General features: G+C 36.5%; 1 protein-coding gene across 1 annotated transcript in view; it reads right to left on the reverse strand.

Annotated features, from left to right (window-relative positions):
* Positions 1-21,075, reverse strand: part of ZNF407 (zinc finger protein 407) — a 332,123-nt gene that overhangs the window by 290,471 nt on the left and 20,577 nt on the right. Inside the window, exons 2-3 of the mRNA XM_057414748.1 lie at positions 12,388-17,199; positions 6,347-6,461 (exon numbers count right to left, since the gene is read on the reverse strand). Of these exons, the coding sequence (XP_057270731.1) occupies positions 6,347-6,461; positions 12,388-17,164 (4,892 nt within the window). The 5' untranslated portion in view covers positions 17,165-17,199. The remainder of the gene's footprint in view (positions 1-6,346; positions 6,462-12,387; positions 17,200-21,075) is intronic.

The raw sequence follows: 21,075 nt of genomic DNA on the forward strand, positions 1-21,075 counted from the left end.
ACCTCTCTCCTTGTCAGTACCACCTGTACCAAAAACCCTCATGTTCCTTTCTTCTCATGGTAACCAACTTTTTTGCCATCTCCCTTTCCCAACAGAAGGCAGTTTTTAACAGTACCTTCCTCAGTGGTTAGGTCAATCCTCCGAACCATGGATTATAAGGTCAGAATAGTTTCTCAGTAGGCATACTAAATCTTAGAACTGCCGCTTGCCTTAGCACTAACTGTTAAAACACAGTTTTTGCACTATCAGCTTGTTTCCCATCAGTCACGACTCCTGCCTTCTGAGGAAGGGCTCAGACCCTCCCCGTGTGGCCACAGAACTGGCTTGATCTCGAAGGATGTGTTGAGAGTGAGGTACCTTTGGCCTTACAAAAACACACACATCCTGGATGTCAGAGCAATCTACAGGAAAGTAAAAAATTAAAAATGCATGTCTGTAAAAGCACTAGTTGCATGTGCCAAACATGGTCATACTGCTGTGTGTCTTGCTATAATTACCATTTGGAAGTGCACTGAATTGGACTGCATGCAGCATGGATCATGGATATTGGCCTGAATCACTATCTCCAATTTGAGTACAAACACATACTCTCATGTCCCTTTTACACCTTGTCTCTTTAGCAAGTACAACTAAATCATTATTATAATCCAATTTAGCATATAAATTGCTGAAACCACATTTTATTAAGTCAGAAAGTGCGTCTGGATGTTCTGTATCAACTGTAATACCATCCTTGAACAGAAGAGTCCTTCCACCGCCTGTACCCGAGTCTCCCACTCACTCAAGACTCCATACCATCTCCATGGCAGACTTCCAGGCCACAAGAGTCTCGCACAAACCACCACAGGATCCATACCAGTTGTTTAAAGATGCTGGGAGCTTTTTCGAATAAAAGTAAATAATTTCTGTTTCAAGTAGTTTTCTTAAATAGTAAAAATAAAGACTATGTACTGAAGGTTGGGTTTACAATTGTAATAAAATGATAAATAACTGAACAAAAAATTGACAAGACAGTATAACACATTACTCCATACATTTTTTTCTAGTATTTTCCTATTAATTTCTTTAAAAGTGTGTGCAAGTTTGGAAAGCCGTTATGTAGGTTCACCTCATTTTTCTTTACTAAAGTAAATGTAGACACAAGTGTATGATAGGACCAAACAGCAAAAGCAGATGATAGAGAAACTCAGCTGGATGTGGAACAGTCATTTCACACACACATCTCTGATCTAAACAGCTGAACCAAATACATAGTTTTTGTTTGGACACACCTGTAGGTATGATGTGTGTAATTAATTGTTCGTTCAAAAATGCAATTTCATGATCCATTTGATGAGTTAGGTATACAACAGTTTTAGTTCTCAGAACTGACTAAAAATAGTGATTTTAATTTATTCCTGCTGCCTACAATTACCCACAACCATGTATTTTTAAATATTTCCAGCCTATAAAAATTACTAATTTTTGCCACTTGTGTTTATCTGCATTTAGGCTTTGATTTGGATAAATTAAGCTCTCAAGTGTTCCTTGCTTTATGAAACTCTGCATGTTGTACACTTCAACACAAATAAATGACTTCTACCATTAGAGGTTTAAATAATGTAATGTATTTCATGCTCAGCCTGAAGCTGGATTCCAATGAAGTTGCTAATGCACGTAATGATTAAGTGTAACTCAAATACTAACTGTGTTGTTGAAAACATGACAGGCAATAATTTGGTCTATTATATTCTGCCATTTAATTCCCTAGTACAGACATTCTCTGACACGTTATGAAGCAATGATTTACAATTATTCAAGCTGCAAAGGTCAGAAAGTGACATTATAATCATCTACACAGAGATCCCTTTTAATGCACAAAAACTAGGTAATACTACACAAAAATAGTTTTACTAGAGTAGTAACTTTCTACTTAAGATTTCCTAAACTGCACTAGTATAAATAATTAATTTACATTACAGTACATTAAGACATCCTTGAAAATACAATGTTTTTTCTTCTCCTACCAATACATTTACGAATAAATCTTTTTTGCATGCTAAAAGCAATCTTAAGAGCAGGCTTAAACTAAAAGTAGCCTGACATTAACAGTAATCAGTTAAAAAAAAACTGAGAATCTAAAAGATTTTTTAGAACACCACACGCAGGAGTACAGCCAATTTTTTTGATGCAGCTGGTCAAAGCACATTCTTATCCATAAAGTATGAAGATCTGTTAGCCACTATACTTGATGTAGGTGATTATTTTTCTTTAGACATTTTCAAAGCAACCAGTGTCATTAAAATACTGAACTGTACACAGATTAAGATCTCTGAACTATTCTTAGCATTAACAACAGCAGCAAAAGTGAAGTTATTTTCATGCCTGGGACACTGTAACACTCCTGAAAGCTTGTTTATATGAAGCTTTAAAAGGTAAATAAATTTAGCAAAACACTTATTTAGCAGAACATCTTATATCCAGAATTAACAGGAAAAAGAAGTTTCAAAGCTAATCGAGAACTGAGGAGCAGAAAGTAAACAAGATCAATAGGTACATCCAGCAAAAGACCAAAACAAAAACCAAAAAATTCCCAAACAAACAAACAAACCTACAAGAAACAACTACTTCAGCAAAATACAGAAAATGACCAACGTTTTCCACCCCCCTCCAAATTCCTTGGTGTATACGAATACTTTCCTTCCTTAAAACACTTGGCTGCTGTACATGGAATAAACATAATGAAGATATTGCTACAATTTCCTTTCAATTTTTAGGAAGGTAGCAAAAAATTTTTATGTGCATGTATTAAATACTGACAGTTTTCCTAAAAATCCAAACCTACCTTACACCCATCTTCCTCAGCAGATTTTTAAGAAGTCATAAAAGAGAGAAGAAAAAAAAAAACAAACGAAGCAGCCACTCTTACTTGGAACATGTAACTACATCCCCAAAAACTCTGTTTCTGAAAGCAAAGGGAAGAAAAATGCAAAGGAATAGTAGATGCATTTTTAAATCAAACATTGCCTATAAATTCTGTTCAAAATCTCAAGTGCAGAACAATGCATTTTTCATGTTCTACCTCAGGCATAAAATACAAAAAGTGCATGATAAGCATTTCACCAGGCAAATGAAACAAAATTTTTAAATGCTGGACAACCAAGATTTGCTCATCTAACCCAGGGTATCAGCCAATTTCAGAGGCAGACTTCCAAAAATTATATTCAAATACGCAGCAGTTTGCTACCCACAGAAAATAGATACTACCTCTGAAATAATGGGATATATTTTACAGCCATGGGTAAGAAAACAGTTAACACACATCTGCGATAAGGAAATGAGTAGCAGACGGTTTATTCCAAATGTTAAAACATTAGCGGTGTCCAATTTCTGTGTCATGTAGTTTCTGCTGTGCAGCTGAAGAAAAACAAACCCTGAACTTCAATTAAAAAAAAAATAAAACAACACAGCAAAATTACTGCCTTTTTCAACAGCTAAGTGAATTATATACTGCGTACTTTGTATCATGTAAATATGAGGACCATTTGGAAAACTGAGACACAGCAAACTCCTCCTAAAACAACACAAAAGATGCAGCCTTCTGCTTTTTTTTTTAAAGACAAAAAAAAATCCAGAGAATTTTTGTTTTCTTTAAAAAAAAAAAAAAGAAAAACAAAGGAGCAGTATTTTGAGACCACACTACACCACCATGTTGCTCTGACATTTCACCTTTACAAAGTGCCCGAGCACATTCAAAAGCTTTTGGAACAAAATTTATCGTCATAACTAGAAGAGGGCTTATTACTATGAATCTAAAAGTCAGAGGATAGAATATTAACTACTGTAGAAAAGAAAACATAGTGCAGGACCTTCTGTTTGTGACAAAATTACAGAGTTAATGTTCCTGAAAGATCACTTCACCTTTTAAAGCATGATTTTTAAAAAGGTAAAATTTATAGCAATTAAACCTAATGAAGAAATGCAGCATGAGCTGCTTATGTTCAGGAACTAATAGGTCCACTGAGCATTTCTAAGATTATTTAGCCATCAATGATAATGAATTGACATTGTCAGTGGTGTTAATGTACCAATGCTCTATAGTGCCACTAATCCGATAGCCAATCCTAGCAATTTATTTTTATTTTTACGTTGCTACTTTATTTTTTTAACCTACACAGTACCCAATCCTTTCAATTAAAATAGCAGAAATACAGCACAGGCTATTACGTTTTTTTTCCTCTTCTTGCACATTTAAGGATCGCATGTGCATTATTTGGACTATGGTTCAAGTTGCTCTGGTCATTTCTCCTTCTTCAAATCCTGCTTAATTCTTCAGGACTGCTAGCTGCAGTATAAAAATGTATTTTTCAATTAAATCCATGTTAATATATAATTAATCCATGTTAATATTAATTCTTAAAATTCTTGGTGCCCATTAAGTGAAATGTCATGATTATTTAAACAGGTATATAAATCAGATTTTTGTGAGCAGAGGGTGTTGTGGCATATGTCTCTTCAGCTGATTGTTTTGTCATATCTAAATAACACAGCTTCATGTGGTTCATGAAAATTAGCAATATAATGCTACACAAAAATGGAAAGTTAGTACCTGCTTGGCTACCAGGTGTGACATGTCAGCAACGTACAGTAAGCAAAGTGATTGAGATTCAAGTCCACATTTCAAACCATTCATATATGTTTTGCACTCTCTCTTGCACAGCCATCATGAATTGCAACTGAGAGTTGTGTAATTTCAGAGACAGATTCTAAGAACATGTCAATCCTGAAGGAATGAGCTTTAGAAAAAAATGGGGTACTGTGCCAAATCCTAATCATTTTAATTCTCTTCTTAGGAAAGATACAGTATTATCTATTTTGAGGTTTTTGTTTTTTACTTCTCCTCTCAGTCAAATAATATGATGATTTTTCACTTTAAGTTAAAAGGGAATTGAATAAAGAACCATTGTCAAGTTTGTTGACAACTTCTAAAGAACAGAGATTAGCCTTAGCTAAACAGTTTTGTGAATCTGCAGTTGTTAACTATCTTCCATGCCAGATTCTTAACAATTCATATAGCAGAGATAGTAAACAAGATTTGTCAAACAATATAAAATAGACTACCACACATAATGTTTAATGTTCTGCAAAATAAAATGCAGCACAAGGTATTGTACTATGGATATTCAGTGGTCTTAAGAATTGGGCTCATACATTTTTATTTCTTGTTTCAAGAAGTCAGCAATTAACTTTCTTGAGTAAAAACATCCAAAGTATCTCATAATGCTGCATGTAAAATTATTTGAAAAACAGAGAGATGAATCAGTGAAAATCACTCAGCTGCATCTCCAGCTGAAGATTCACTTGTCCCTTAAAATATGCAACTCACTTTGTCCTGCAGTAGATCAGTATACTAGGGCTACATTATACCCAGCATCACACTATGCCATTCATGTGTGCACTGCCTCATCTAATTGAACCTGTGCTATTCTACACATTAGCTATAAGACTGTTATAGCACATTACATAGGTTTGAGTAAAATGTTTTTATATGATGCATACATTAGCTAATTTCGCCAGCATAATAACATTAAAATATATTTTTAATCAGGACTAGGGTATTAAAATCCAACTTTGAATGTCCTATGATGTACCATATATGCCATGGCATTTTAAAACCTTTTAAACATTTCTGCTAAATTAATTAGTTTTGCATTAAGGAGTCTCAGTGCCTCCTATTAAATGCAACACATTTGAAGGACAATTAAACATTATGAACGATCCTTCTGAGAAAATAACGGTTAAGTAAAAAAGAAAAACAAGATTTTTTGGGTGACAAACAAGAACATAAGCATACATAAAAGAGTTCAATTTATTTTTAAAGTCTTATGCCTGCAGTACTTTAGATCTGTTTGTTTGAAAAAAATCAGTCTTCTGTTTTGTTTTCGCAAAGAACGAAAACCCTAATGGAGTCCAGAAATCTGTTAATGGTACTAAAATTATAACAGTATAGCAAAAGAAAAAAACCCCACACAGTAAAGTCTATATTATATATTTTTTATGTCTTTAAATGGAATTTACAGTTCTCCCTGGCAATGTGAATGAACATCCTATAATTTAGTCAATTTACAGATTACAGGTTCAAATTGACCTTGTAGCCCATAAAATTGCTCATCTTCAGTGCAGGATTAGAAGTGGGAAAAGAATGTCATAACTGTATTTAAGGAATTTACCATAACAATGGAAAGGAGGATATGCATGCATAATTTTAGCCACTCTTGCTCACATCACAGTTTTCAATTCTGAAACAATGCATATCCTGCACTCTTCTCCTGGTTAACCATGGTGGAGACTGTCTCAATTTACTCACCCACAGACATGACACTTGTATTCCCTCATCCCAAGGTGCCTCTTGACATGGTTTCTGGCATCTCCGAGCTGAGCTGTTGCAAAGTGGCATATCTTGCACTTGAATGGCTTTGATCCTAAGTAAAATTTAGCATAAGATACGAGTTGAATTAGAATAATATATCACCCATGGTTAAAGAAATAAAAAATCCTGGGAAAAAAATAACCTTTAAAAAAGCCTATCCCACATTTAACCTGCTTGAGATTTTTGCCTAACAAAAAAACACATCTTGCGCATAAATTTATGACTCCCTGGGCACAGATGGTACATACTATACATTACTCATTAAAGTTTCCTTAAGTTCGAGATCACTACTCTCTTAACTCTGAGGAATAATTTACTCTGTTAAAATTATTATTTTAAAAACTCACAAAATACTAAAATGAGCAGACAATAAAGTAGGTAGACAACCTTTCAACAAAATGGCAAAAGTTGTTCTACACCTTTCCCCATTTCCAAATGATGAAACTCAGGTGACAGTCTTAACGTGGATCGATATTGGTGTAAACTGCAAAATGGCCTCAGTTTTTAAGCAAATGCATTTAAAGTAATTTTACAAGTCTTCCGACTTTGAATAGATTTCACATTAGCATTGGTATTTCAGATTTGTTCTGTCACACAGAGAAAATGATTCATCACCTAGCTATTGTAATGACATGCAATGTATGAATATACACTGGATAAAATATTATGCCTTTATGACTGTTTTATGGTCAAGAATTTATGATTATTCTGCAAACCAGAAGTATTGACATTTTGGCTATTATTTATTTCAAGAACAAACTTTAATATTAAATGCCTACTGCAGACCAAAGAACTCTGAAATTATTTCTCCAAGGAAGAAATACCAGCCTATCTCTTGTATCACATCAGTTCAGCAAAAAGTCAAATCATTTGTCTATCTTAATTAACAGTGATCCTCTCTTGAGGATGGAAAAACTATTCTTTTACTGAAATAGTTAAACTAGGCACATGTCGGTCCCCATGTTATTATGCAGCAACACCATTTTAAAGCATGCTGTAGCACTTTTCAATTTTCTGACCAGTAAATCCATAAATCAATAAATCAAAATCATGGAATTGCAGTTAAAAGTAAGTACAATATGGTCACAGGGTCTCATATTATGTTTAGTATATGTTTTGTGAAGTGCTTCTTCCAATACAGTTAAGCATAGTATGAAATATGTGATCTTTAATAAATATATATAAAGAGCTCTGATAAGAAAAATATTGCGCTATATCATACTTGATCAATGAACCTTTTTGCTTTGCCCTTGAAAACAGAATATCCTGCAAGAAACCGGGCTGAAATTGAGGATCTTAGTAAAAATTTTTAGAGTCTTAAATTTCAATTTAATTCCCAAAAGCTGACGAAAAATGAAGCATTTAATTTTAATCTCCTAACTGAAATAAAAAAGTCAACAGTACTAAGCACAGGCAGACAAGGTTGAATATTTCACAGTTCAATGACAATGAAGCCAGATCTCTTAATACTTCCATTTCTACTGTTGGAAGTAGATGTAAAATATATTTAGCACCTGAATGGTTATATCTAGTCAGCTTTATAAGTTTAAATGTCAAAAGCAGGTTTAGACTGCAGCTAACAGCAATCACATTCTATCAATCACAGTGAAAAAATGCAGTTTATTTAAATGATCCTGATAAAACTAAATTAATCATTAATTTGGTGACATTTCAAATCAACACTGCATTCTGTAAGGAGAACCATGCAAATAATAATTTTAAAAAAGCCTACCTTTGCATTAATAGAGTATTAAAAGTTGATGGTTTAACTTACGATCTTAAAGACTAATTGCACAATTAATAACATCAAGGCCACGGTTGGGGAGGATTTTTAAAGCCATTGTTGTTTATACTGCTCTTTTTTTGTCATAGAATTCAAATACCATGTGGATTCAATCCTATGTTCCCTTAGTTTCTCTCCTACTGATTAAATTGTAAATTTGTTCCTCATTCTGTTACTGCAGGTGTCCCACAGGGCTTCCATACAAGACCTTTGCTGTTTTCCATTTACATGACTCCTTTGTGAAGAACTCAAGTTCAGACCAATTGTAGCTACAGTGTGCTGACAATACAGAAACGTATTATTCTGTTGACTGCTCTCATCCAAAAATCAGTGAGGCCTTGAGGGTTTTTTTATTTATTTCTCAGATCCAGAGCTGAGTATCTGTTAACATCTCCATTTAAACTCCATGAAAATTCAAGTGCTGGCAGGCTCCACTCGGGATTTATCACCTGAAACAAAAGCAGTGCACCTCCCTTTTAGATTGCTGGTGCCAAATTTGTTCCAGGATGTTCTTTGCTGGAAAAACCCAAAATTTTATACTTGAGATGAAGACGTTAGACTAAGAGTTGAACTAATGGGGCAAAAAAAGAAAAAAAAAAATCTGTGTTTGCTATAAGGCTAATTTCAGACTGAAACAATGTTGAAGCAATTAACCATTTGTTAGCCACACTTCTCACAAACTTTAATGGTTCTCATGCTGCGTTAAATGTGACGCTATTGGATTCACACTTGGCTTTGCTTTTAATTCATAGAAAAATGAGAAAAATACTTTCAATATAGCATCTTTCCAACAAATGAGTTAATAAATAAATAAATAAGAAAAAGAAAAAAGCCACAGAATTACTTTACCTACAAGTTATGGCATGGAAACAAAGTGACATTTTCTGATGGCAGCAAACAATAAAGTTCTTAACAAAAGAACTGGAGAACTGGGGGGGGGGGGAGGAACACAAACCCCCAGTAACAACGAAAAAACACAAACTTGAAAATAGATTAAGAGTTCAGGTCAGACAGACACAAACCATATGACTGCTTTACAAAGACTGAAGTTCACAGTCCTTCTTTTACATTAAGACAATAGAGACCCAAAAACTACAAGAAACATTCACAACCTCAGCTCTAAACTAGCCAAAGGCAACATCACCTGCACCTGCAGGTATAGCTGTATCCCTAGATCAGGCCCAATGCAAATGAAGCAGAGCCACATGAAACCTCATCATACCATTTCTCCATGTGTATAGGACACAGGGAGTAGATACCACACTTCCATTGAGCAAACCTTACATTAACTGCGAAATCTGATGAGAAACAAAACAAAGATGATATGGCTGCAGGTGATTTTTCCTCAGATGTTGACTGTTAATTAAGTTTATGGGACCTCCATCAATTGCGAACTAAAAAGTCTTCCACCTCTACTACTCTTTTTATTTTCCTTTACACTTCCTCATTTTCACTTGTCAACATGTGATGGACTTACTTGTTATGTCCTCTCTAGCAAAGCTTCCCTTTCATTTGCAATGTGAAAATCTCCTACATTATTTAACGGTATTTTGAGACATTATTTTTCTATTAATGGAAATCATTAGTTGTATCTTTCCATAACTTTCCTTTCCCTTCCCCCCATGCCCAAACTGTCACCAATTACTCAATAAAAAAGGCAAGGATTTGGATACGGTTACACATCCATACATATAAATACATATGCACTTCCAGATGCTGAAGAAAGCTTTTTTTTAAAAAGCACATAATCAGAACAATAATGGGGAGAATGTGCAGCTCTGCTCCTATTACGTATCTGCTGTTATCATGGAACAGGTGAGAAGGTAGAAATGCTGTTTTCTGCCTCACCAATGTTGCAAGCCAGTGTATATACAGTTGGTGGAGTAGGTCAGTTCCCCCTGCCACCGCTTCCAATAACCCAAAAAGATTTGTTTCTTATTCAACTGCATCCATTGTGATACAGATTGGAAGAAAAGGTTCTGTAAGTCACAAAGGAAATCACAAATATGAAAACACAGATTGGAAGAGAAAGCCTTCCTCCCATTAACTATTAGTAAAAGTCTCCACATTACTATTTATGTGAATAAGCAAAGCATAAGAAAAGCACTTCATTTAAAGGTACTGTGAGAAAGAGGGCAGATAAAACTCTATTCTGTAACCCTTCTATACCTCCCCTGCACAAACCACTGAAAAATGACTTGGAAAATGAAATGTATTCTTTTACTGCTTTGCGTATTTAGGGCCATCCAAAAGCACAATAAAAATATACTTCAGGATAAGACCTACACACAAGATGTTAAAAAGTACACTAACTTTTACTAAATGTTACAATCAATGATGTAACTTATGTAAGTAGGGTTGCTTTGTCATATATTGATAGTTACCTCACTTTCACATCCACATTAACTTGATTTTAAATGCAATTAATACATATAGTCAAGGAAGACTAATGGACTACATTCTGCACTTAACCTGGTGGACATTTTCAAATGGCACAAGTGACCAGTGCAAACCTATTTTGCATTGTAAACGACTAAATAAATCTTAATGGATTAAGAATGATCAGCTATCAACACACAAGGGAAATTAAGTGCTGAAATGCCTACATTGATTATTTTAAATTATTAGCCTTACTCTGTTCTTGAATTTGTATGCTTTTAGTGAGCTTTAACACATTTACAAGACTTATTGACTATAATTACAAGAGAATTCAAGTAATGGACACATCAATTATAAGCAACATGTCTTGACCAGACAGTTGCATAAAGAATTCTAAAGAGAGCTCCATTAGTATCCTCCCCCTTAGTTTTATTCAGTTTTATCTGCCGTAAGAGGGCATATTAAGGGCTTATACAGCTGTTCTGACCATGTGAACATGAGCATCCCTCTAAAGACTTAACACTGCATTCAAAGTTGGGATGTTAGCTGAAGCAATACAGATAACTACATTATTGACAGGACAGAAGTACTGCTGGAAGTATTAAGTATGTGAGTTACTGGTATACATGAATACTCAAGTTATAGCAAAATACTTTGAAAGGTTTGAAATACAATGTCTGTGTTCCCCGAGATTAATTTTAAACTTTGTTGTCCAGTCACGCCCTTGCCTTTTCATAAAAAAAACCCTCACAAAACTATTTTAGGATTATGCCAGGAATCACCATTCTTTTATGTTTCCTTTTTCTTACCTTTTTGTTCTCTTCCTTGTAACCATGCACTAAGTTTCAAATACTGCATGAATTTAAACTATAGCTTCCATAATAAGCCATTATTTAAAAGTACAGTAAAATAAACCTTACAGTTTTAATGAAAATATGTTCATTGAAATGTGAATTTATTATTCAAATCCACTCATAAATTCAACCACAGAGACACCACTTGTCTAAGCAGAGCTCAGTGATTTAGAAAAGCTGTCTATTTAAAATAAAGAATGTATGGCAGGTTTATAGAAACATCGCAGTGAATTTTTACATAAATTTAGAACTGCAGCTTATGCATTTTTCTACAAAAATGTTTTTAAATTTTCCACTTAAAATTAAACATAAAAATGAACTGAAAGTGTGATCAGCACAGAAACTAAATCAGATGCTACATCCCTGTGCATCACATCAGCATTACACACTACCTTCCAAAAAGGCTGACCAATTCCAATACCCATAACTTATTTCTTAAAAAAAAAAAAAAAAAAAAAAAACAAAAAAAAAAAAAACCCTCTTGCTGCTTCTTACTGGTATTTATTTAGGAATGATGTAATATCAGCTGTCTATCCTGAAGCATTATGTAATGCTGAAAGTGTCACTGAATTGACATGAAATAAACAATTTGGATATTAAACAACTGCAAGGAAGAGGAAGTTAGAAAAAGCAGCTAATTATTCTCTCAAACCACCACTGCTTCATTATATACACTTAAGAACCAGTTAATGGTTACAATTTAGATTAAAGGAAAAAAAATCTCTCTATATGAAACAGAAAGCAGAAGGGTGACTGCACTTAACAATATTCCTATATTTTCTGACCTTTGATCACTGTTTTTCATACCCATTTTGGCCATTTTGAATTTCATTGGGGGATCATTAGGTGATATGCATGCTAGTTCATAAGAAATGTTAAAGAGATTAACAAACAGAAAAAAGACCAGTGGTAAAATTCACTCTGCTTGAAAGGGACCACTTGCAAAGAGAGCATTTCCATACCTGTATGGGTACGGATGTGAGCTAGGAAGGCCATGGAATTGCTACTTCTACACATCTTCCCACAATACTTGCAGATATTGCCTTGGTTCTCTTCCCTCTCCCTGTTTATTTGCTCAGTGTCTTCCACAATGTACTTATTCACTTCCCGCAACAGTTCTTCATGTTGCTCTTTGATGTGCAGAAACAAGCTCTGCTCCGAATCGAAGGGCTCCGTGCACTTCACGCACTTAAAGGTAGCGCCTCCTTCAGGCAGCTCCTCCACGCTTGCCTGCTCATTCCGCATGTGCCCAGCACTGGTCAAGTGCTGGTGAAGGTTGCTCTCTGTGTAAAATGATTTTCCACACAGTAAACAATGAAAATGTTTCTCTTTTGAAGGATGTTTCATGGCTATGTGAACATTTAGTCCGCTCAAACCATCTGCTAGAAAACCACAGTCATCACAGCGAATACGTGTCAATTCCCCAAGGGAAATTCCTTCTGACTTCTTTTTCCCACCACTTGGTGAAGGGTCTGCTTTCACTGTGAGCTCTCTAGCCTTCACTCCACTTGACATCTGTCCTTCAGCAGAATGGTCACTGACCTCCCCATCTTGATGGCTTTTTAACCTCACTATAGAAGAATCAAACTTGCCAAAATTTTGCAATGCCTTTCCTTTATCATCAGCACTGATAACCGTTCCTAAAGCCTCATTATTACTTTCTTGCATGCCCTCAGCTGTTGAGCCATCTGCCTCCCAAGCATTGTTATTTATAGTTACTTCTGCCTCATGTTGTGCTTCCATAAGGGCTTCTTCCTCCTCCCCAGTAGGATCCTCTTTGAAACTTCTGTCACCCTCTAAACTATGTATATTTTGTACCATTTCTCCACCGTTTCCAGCAAAATTTGATTGCTCTACTGCACTACTTGTTTCTGGAAGAGTTAGCATAAGTGGGCTATTTTTTTTCAGAGGTATGTTTTTCAGAATGTCTGTGTTTCTACATTCTACTTCAGGATTTTCTTTATATGCTTCCAAGCTTTCCTCACCTTTTCCTGAATTCAAGTTTGTGCTGCTTGATCTATTTTGACTTTCTGCAGTGCAATCATCATCCGAGTTGAGGGGCTCCTGACCATGCCCACTTTGATGCAACTCACTAGTACCTGTTTCTTTAACTGATACTTCCTTGTCAAGTTTAACAACTTTACCTTTCTGAGGAGTTTGCTGGAAACCTTCACAAAAATGTTTTTCTCCTCCATTTTTAGACTTCTCTTCAAGTTCACCTTCTACTGTATCTTTGGAATCGCCTCCCTTAGGCATTCCTGAAGATTCATGTTCTTCTAAGATGGTACACTCAGTTAAGCTTTTACTCATATGATCACCTTCTGCTGCATCACTGGCACATTTTGTTTCACCTAAACCAGTTTTTGATTCTCCTGCACTGTGATGGTGCTCCTCTTGAGACAAAGCAGTGCCTTCTTTAGTGACATCTGCTGTGTTTGCTTCTTCTCCGGAAGAATAAACGTAAGATTCTCTTCTAATTTTATGTTTCTCTGTTGCTGCATGCCTGATCATCTCTCTACGAGTAACAGCATAGTAGTCACAAGCCATGCAGTAGTATTCAAACTGTTTCGTATGTTTTCGCTTCACATGCAGCTCTAAAGAAGAAGAAGAATGAGCAATGAAGCTGCAGTGGACACACTTATTGTCACCCGCACCCAATGCTCTTTTCTGGAGGCATGGGTCACCATCTTGTGTACCCCTCGCTGGTTCCAGAAACACGTGTTGGTTTATGTTTAATGGATTGCTAGTATGCTCCAAATCTGGCAGCCTGCTGGCATTTACAACTTTTAGCTCAGCATCTTCTTGCTCAACTTCCTGATTGTCTAAGACAGAATTTTCCAAATCTAATGACTGGTTACCATCCTCAACATGTTCATATAAGGCAGTAATCGGGCTGTTACCCTTCTTGCTCATGGATTCAAAATTACCTCCTTTAGGGCTAACGATTATGTCTGAGTTCTGTTTTCCAGGTCCCTCTATTTCAACACGACTTTTGTGTTTTTTGGTTGCACAATGGCGTTCCATGTCTCCTTTGGTTACAGTGTAATAATTGCAAACCTTACACAAATAGCTGTACTGATGACTATGTTTACGTCTGATGTGAACAGTCAAATTTGTAACACTGGAGGCCAAAAGACCACAATGGCTACATGTCCTAGAAACAGTGCCTTTGGGTTTCCCTCTTTTGGGTGCATTAGCTAAAACCAATTCATTTTCAGCAATCCTTTGATCAAGTGGAATGATTTCCTTATTTCTTGATATGTTTTCCACAGAAGAGGATGAAACATGTATAATTTCTTTATCTAACTCTGTATTCCCACTCCCAGAAACGGAAGGATCCACTACTGTTTTAATACCACCAATGCCAACACAAACCTTTTCAATACATTCTTCAAAACGTAGTCCAATGTTGTTTTTTCTGGCATTTTCAAGGTGCTTGCTTCTTTTGATATGCTTCTCCATTCCTTCCCTACTCAGTGAGTAGAGATTACATGCTTTGCAAAGGAAGTGATACTCCTGTGCATGTCGGAGTTTTATGTGCCTTGTAAGAACTGTGGAAGATCTTGTCTTATAAAAACACTTTCTGCATTGAAATTGCGTTTTATTCAGAACAGAATGCTTTACTTCATTTTTATGGTTTATGAAGGAAGGGTTTGGAGGTTTTGCTTTCATTGATACTTCCATTTCCTTTGCAAGATTTTGGCTATTGTTTGATAACGAGTCAGCATAAGCTGGCACTTGCAAGGTCTGATCACTGTTACCCAGAGGAGTGGCTTGCTGAAAGACTGAACCATCATGTTTCTCATTTTTTTGATGTTTTATCAGCTCTTCTTCCATTTGAAAAAAAAGAATGCAAGTTGGACAACTATGGGACATATTATGTGTTTCACTCATGTGGCTTTGAAGGCTGACCACATTCAAGCTGGTAAATGAACAGAGTTGACAATTAAAGCTACAACCACCTATCTGGTGTTTATTGTCCTGAGAGTGTTGTTTCATGTCTTCCCTGACTCCAGAGGAATAACTACACATCTGACAATGAAACTGGATCCTTTTCATATGAAGCTTTTCAACATGAACTTCCAAACTTTTCCTGTTCTGAAAAACATGACCACAATCAGTGCAAGTATGAAGAACACTATGATCAGCAGTAAGGTTAACATCACAATCTTTAGCATGTGTAGTGCTGGAAGAAGGGGTATTTGGCTTATCTTCAGTAAGATCTTGAATTTCTGAAGTATTATTACCTTTACCTCTGGCATCTGTTTCTGTTTGTGACATACAGCTTGAATCACCAGACTTAAATGTGCTGGAGATACGCTTCATGTGTAGTCTCCGAGTTTCCGACTTGCCTCTCTTACAATTTCCCAACAAGCTGTACCTTCTTTTAACCTGCCTCTTGAATTTAAAAGACCTACTCTGTCCAAATGAAGACCTTAACAAGACAATGTTTCTTCTGCATTCTGGTCTCTCAAATCTCCTTGTCAAGTTTAAACTGCTAACTGGCTTTTTGGTAGTTGGAGGCAATTCTGTTTTCTGCAAGATACTTTCTGAGGGTCCTGGTATTTCTATTTTTTCAGTACAGACTTCATAATTTCCTTCTACAGCAGAAGAAAGAAATGTTTCTTCTGTCACAGTATCTGCTTTTTCAGTGGGAACATCTGAAGATGGTATCATTTCAATCAGTTCAGTGCCATCATTTTGTTTAGACAAGCTTACTTTTGAGCCTTCCAGTGCACTGCAAAGACTTAATTCTTTTGCATCAGCAGCCTTTGCCCTTAATTTACTGGTCCCAGGTTTTACTCTGACATTCCTTTCTTTGGTTGCAGTAGATCGCTGTTTTTTGGAGTATTTTTTTGTCAACATTTGTACAAATCCTCCCCGTGCAGCAAGATTTTGGCGCCGAAGGTGAGTCTTGCCAAGGAAATGAGAATTTAGGAGATTTTCCTCAGCACTCTGAAAACCACAAAGTTCACAACAAAACATCTTGGATTTCTCATGATCTTGCTGGACATGCATATGTAATGTTGAACTACATTCAGCTTTGCAACTACAGTGAGGGTATGCTTGCTCTTTGGATAGTTTAGAGGAAATTTCTCGTTTATTGTTTTCCTTATCAGAGCAGGAAGGTAAACACTGATCACTCATTCTGCCTTTGAAATCTCCGTCTATGTTTCCAACTGCATAACCAATACTGACTTCTTCTGAAGAACACAACTTATCATGAACAGCAGCTGGCTCCTCTTGTGAATGTTTATTTTCCCTGTGAATTTTCAATATGGCACCATCAGCACATTTGAAATCACAGTGTAGGCACAGGAAACTTGAATTAAGTATTTCATCACCACGACAACTGGTGACTCCTTCCCTATTTACAGCTCCAGCTACAATACTACCCGCTTCTCCAGCTACAACTTTGTGCAATTTTCTTTCACTATCTTTCATGTCTTCTGAAGAACTCTGCTTTCTCTTTCTGGAGACATCTTTATGTTTGTCTGCTACAACAGCATCCAGGTTTGGTGATCCTGACAGTGCCCTTTTGTTTGTGCCATTCTCTTTTCTTTTCTTGTCAAGGTCCCTGAACACTTCATCTGATACAAGCTTTGTTTTCTGCTGAGACGAAGAGTCACATCCAGCATTTTCTCCTGATGTATTTCTCTGGGATTCTTCTGTCAACTGAGTTTGTAAACTCTCATCAACAGCATCTCTCTTATTTTCCTCCCCATCCATTCTTAACATTGATATTATAAGTTGTATATCATTTGGCTTAGTACCTGTAAAACAAAAGAGTTGTTATTAGTATTTCATGCACAACCAAAAGGTAAAAGAGTAAAGTGAAAAAAAAAGCAATATAGCAAATGGAAGACACAAACAATGAAAGATACAAGGCTACATTTTCAGCATCGTGTCTAAACTTTCAACATCTAAAAATCAAACCAACTTCTAGGCACTTGTTTACAGAGCTTACTGTGGTGAGCACTTGTGAGTGAGCACCAACTTCAATAGTTTTTGTGTAATTATGTAATTTGCTACATGCTTAAATCTGGGCAGACAGGCCTAACCTTTGTTTCCAGAAGCATATTTAGGACATGAAACACTAACAGCTTTCAGGGAACTAGTCATGGTATGTTCAACACTTCCTGCAATAAAAATCCAGTTTCTAAAATTTAAAAGCTCCAAGGAGGAAATGGCCATGACTGCAACAACAAGCAAAACAAAGCCAACATAAATTTTAAACGTTGTAAGTATGAAGCTTTCTTTCCTTCCCCTGCTTAGATTACCTGCTAAAGAGTGAAAACACAAATAAATACACATTCTAAAGGAATATACTGCAAGTTTAGTTCCCATCATTTCTAAAATATCCTCTTTAAAAATTCATTTCCTATTTGGGATTGGGAGATGAGGGGGTGGGAGGGAAGTCACGAAACAGCAGTGTAGAGAAGGGCAGCACCTTTGAGCACAAACTCTAACCATCCAAATCCAGTTACCCAAAGCTTTTGCTCAACTGCCCAGTGTGACCTTCCTGCTCCCAAAAAGATGTCAACACTAGAAAACTGATGCTACCACACAGATTATAAGAGGGATGGGGATCAAATCCTGACATTTATTACCTTTTCATTTTGATAGGAAGTGATGGAGAATTGGAAATGCATTTCATTTTAACAGATGATTAAATACTAAATGTTTATCTACATGCTTTACACTATGATTTAAAACTCAATTTGCTGCAGATCCAAGTATCCAGTTTTTTGTTCAGTTACCCACTGAATGAGGCCATGACCACAGCTGTAAGTACTTTCTGACAAGATTAAGTAATTGCAATGTTGATACAGATAATACAGGGTACAAAAAAAACATTCAAGTACATGCTAAAAAAAAATTTGCTTATTTTTGAGGACAAAGTAATATTAAACTGTGAAAATATACTCAAATCAGTTGAACTAATTAACTATTGAAGCAAAAAAAAAGGCTTTTCTGCTTAATAATAATTTATGGAAGGCCTATAAGAAATTGAACGCACAGTTGTTGCATACATAGAACAGGTTTTCAACTGTAGGCCTCTCTAAAGTACTGACCCAACTTATAACAAGCTAGCTATCACAAGAGAATAACAACCTCTAGATCACAAAAGCCCTTTGGAGGACACAAATATTGCCTTTTTATAGATGTTTTTTTTGATTCTTATACACTATTATTTAAATTTGTTCACTAAATCATGACAGAAACTATCACAATTAGAAGTAAAACAATCAGATCTATATTCTCAGCTGGTTTAAGTCAGCATATTGTCAGTATATTCAAAAACACTAACAGCAATTAATAGCAGAGGAGGATGAAGCCTTTGAAGTGCAAGCTTGCCCTGAAAAGGTTTATGAGTACTGTTTGGGATACAGAAAAAAAGATCAGATGAAAATTATGCTGTTTAACTGCAGTAAAGTTTTATTTATATAACTTGGAAAGTATCAAGCAATTACTTCAGTGATGGATGCCACAAACCCATCCTTAGCTGTCTGCATGCAGTAGCTGTGGGTCCTTTGCCTTGCTGGACCTCCATGGCAGGTTACCAGCCCACCACTGAGACCACTCTTCCTTTGCATGGTCAGGTGAAGAACAACAGTTTTTTCTCTCCTTTACAAGACAATTTGCAATCTCAAACCAGTTCTCCATCTTCTTTAGAGGATACTCTCCTCTCAGACCATGGGATTTATCAGAGAGCCTGACTGGCAGTGCACCAATACCTCCACTGGAAATTTCCACTGTCAAAGGTTCTACCAGGGTTATTAGGGTTTCTCCGTCAGCAAAAAAAATTGATATATCCAAGACATATTAATAAATAAAGGAGTGGTAGCTCCACACCACACTTTCCTCTGACATGCTTCATGCCCATTTAAAGCCATCCTATAATCTGATTGAAACCTTTAAGTACTGTCACACCAAGATCAACCTCTGACAGAAACTGCAAGCCAAACACACAGTGGTCACTGGAGGTGGATGCTTCCAGGCTGTCACAGGCAGGTACCAGCAGTTTCAGAACATGCCTTTTCTGCTGCACCAGCACAGATTCAGCTCATCTCCACTAGTCACCCATCACCTCAAAAGAGATGGCTGATTATTTGCATACAGTATCTGAAGGCTTAGCGTTACTTCTCCGTATTTGTTCACTAACTCGCCAACAGAAGTTCATCCTGCTTTGTTCTACCAAAACTCTCAGATCACAGTCGCAATTCTGACACCCAGTCTTGTCTTTAGCTCAGCTGTACTGCACCATTTAGGATTTTTCCAAGTACTTAGAGAAAGAAAAAAAAAAAAAACAAATTATTTTTTAATCTTGTAAACTCTGTATCCACAGCTACAAACTGGTTGTGAAAAATGCAAAACACATCTCACAAGTCCTGCCAATAATTTCAGTATGAAATTAAAATAGTTAAATATCTAACACATATATGGAAAACGCCTTATGCCCCAGCCTTCTTGCCTAATTCCTCCAGTTCTCCAAACCAAGAGTAAATGCAGACACTTACCTCCATCTTTATTTCATGACAAACTTATAGCACGCAGACCTGGAATGCACTCTGCTTCATTTACAGGTAGTACTCCTAATGAAGTCAACATGTCTATTCCCACAACTAATAACAAGTATTACCAAGGCAGTAGCTACTTGGCTGCACAGCACAAGTTAGGTGTAGCAACAATTAACGATACGCCTTTACCAGTTTCATCTCTATCTCACATCTGAATTTTCATGAAAACAGTCTCCCCCTGTATGCTTCCCAGAGTTAAATTTGCCTCTGTCCCACCTCAATATAAACTGTCAAAATATCACCATATGGGAGTTTGCACCTGCATGATACCATAACCCAGAAAGAATTCTCTATGAATAAAAACAACTATGAGGCAATTGCTGTTGTCTCTCCAAATTTACCCCTGCTTTAATTAACCTAAGGAATTATATTGCCTTTAATTTCGTTCTCTCTTAAAGCTACCTTTAGGAAAAGAGCGCATCTCCTGAGGCAGCCACTAACAGCTAGAGTCACGACTTTTTGCTGGGACTACAGACAGTGATTTGCTGAGCTGTGTGGCCAGTTCTCCACATCTCAGACAAGATCTAGACCACAACACTGAGCCATGTCTCTGTTTCTCCCCACTGTGATCTTTGTTCAGATAACACAGCTGTGTCTCTAACACAGTATCAGTAACATATACCTCAGATTCCTTGATGAGAGAGCAGTGTCTCAGCTTCCTGCATAGATTTATTGCATAACTGATTATCACTACTTGAAGAATGCATTCAGCATACCGTAAGCCTCCTCTAGGCAGAAGGAGCCTATAGTGCTTCCCCTGCTGTAAGCTTCTCTCCTGAAAGCTGCCACAGGACAGGAGGACAAAGGCAAAGCAACAAACTGGTCACAAATGTGGGTGGTCCTAATCCTCAGCCTACATAAACCAATTCACTTCTGCTCTCATCAAAGCCACTACATTAATTAAGGGCTAGCCTACAGTTGGTACTAATACAGGAACCAAAGAGTCAGAGAAGGCATCAGCAGTACACCAAGTGTGTGCAGTACCAGGGACCACAGGACACATAAGGCTAAATGGGTTTCTTTTTGCAAAATTAATCTTAGATCAAATCTTAGTCTGGCACAAGGATC

This window comes from Pezoporus wallicus, unplaced genomic scaffold (genome assembly GCF_028554395.1).
Source record: "Pezoporus wallicus isolate ANWC-B61680 ecotype Strahan unplaced genomic scaffold, APGP_CSIRO_Pwel_v1 contig_2, whole genome shotgun sequence".
NCBI classification, from domain to species: domain Eukaryota; kingdom Metazoa; phylum Chordata; class Aves; order Psittaciformes; family Psittacidae; genus Pezoporus; species Pezoporus wallicus.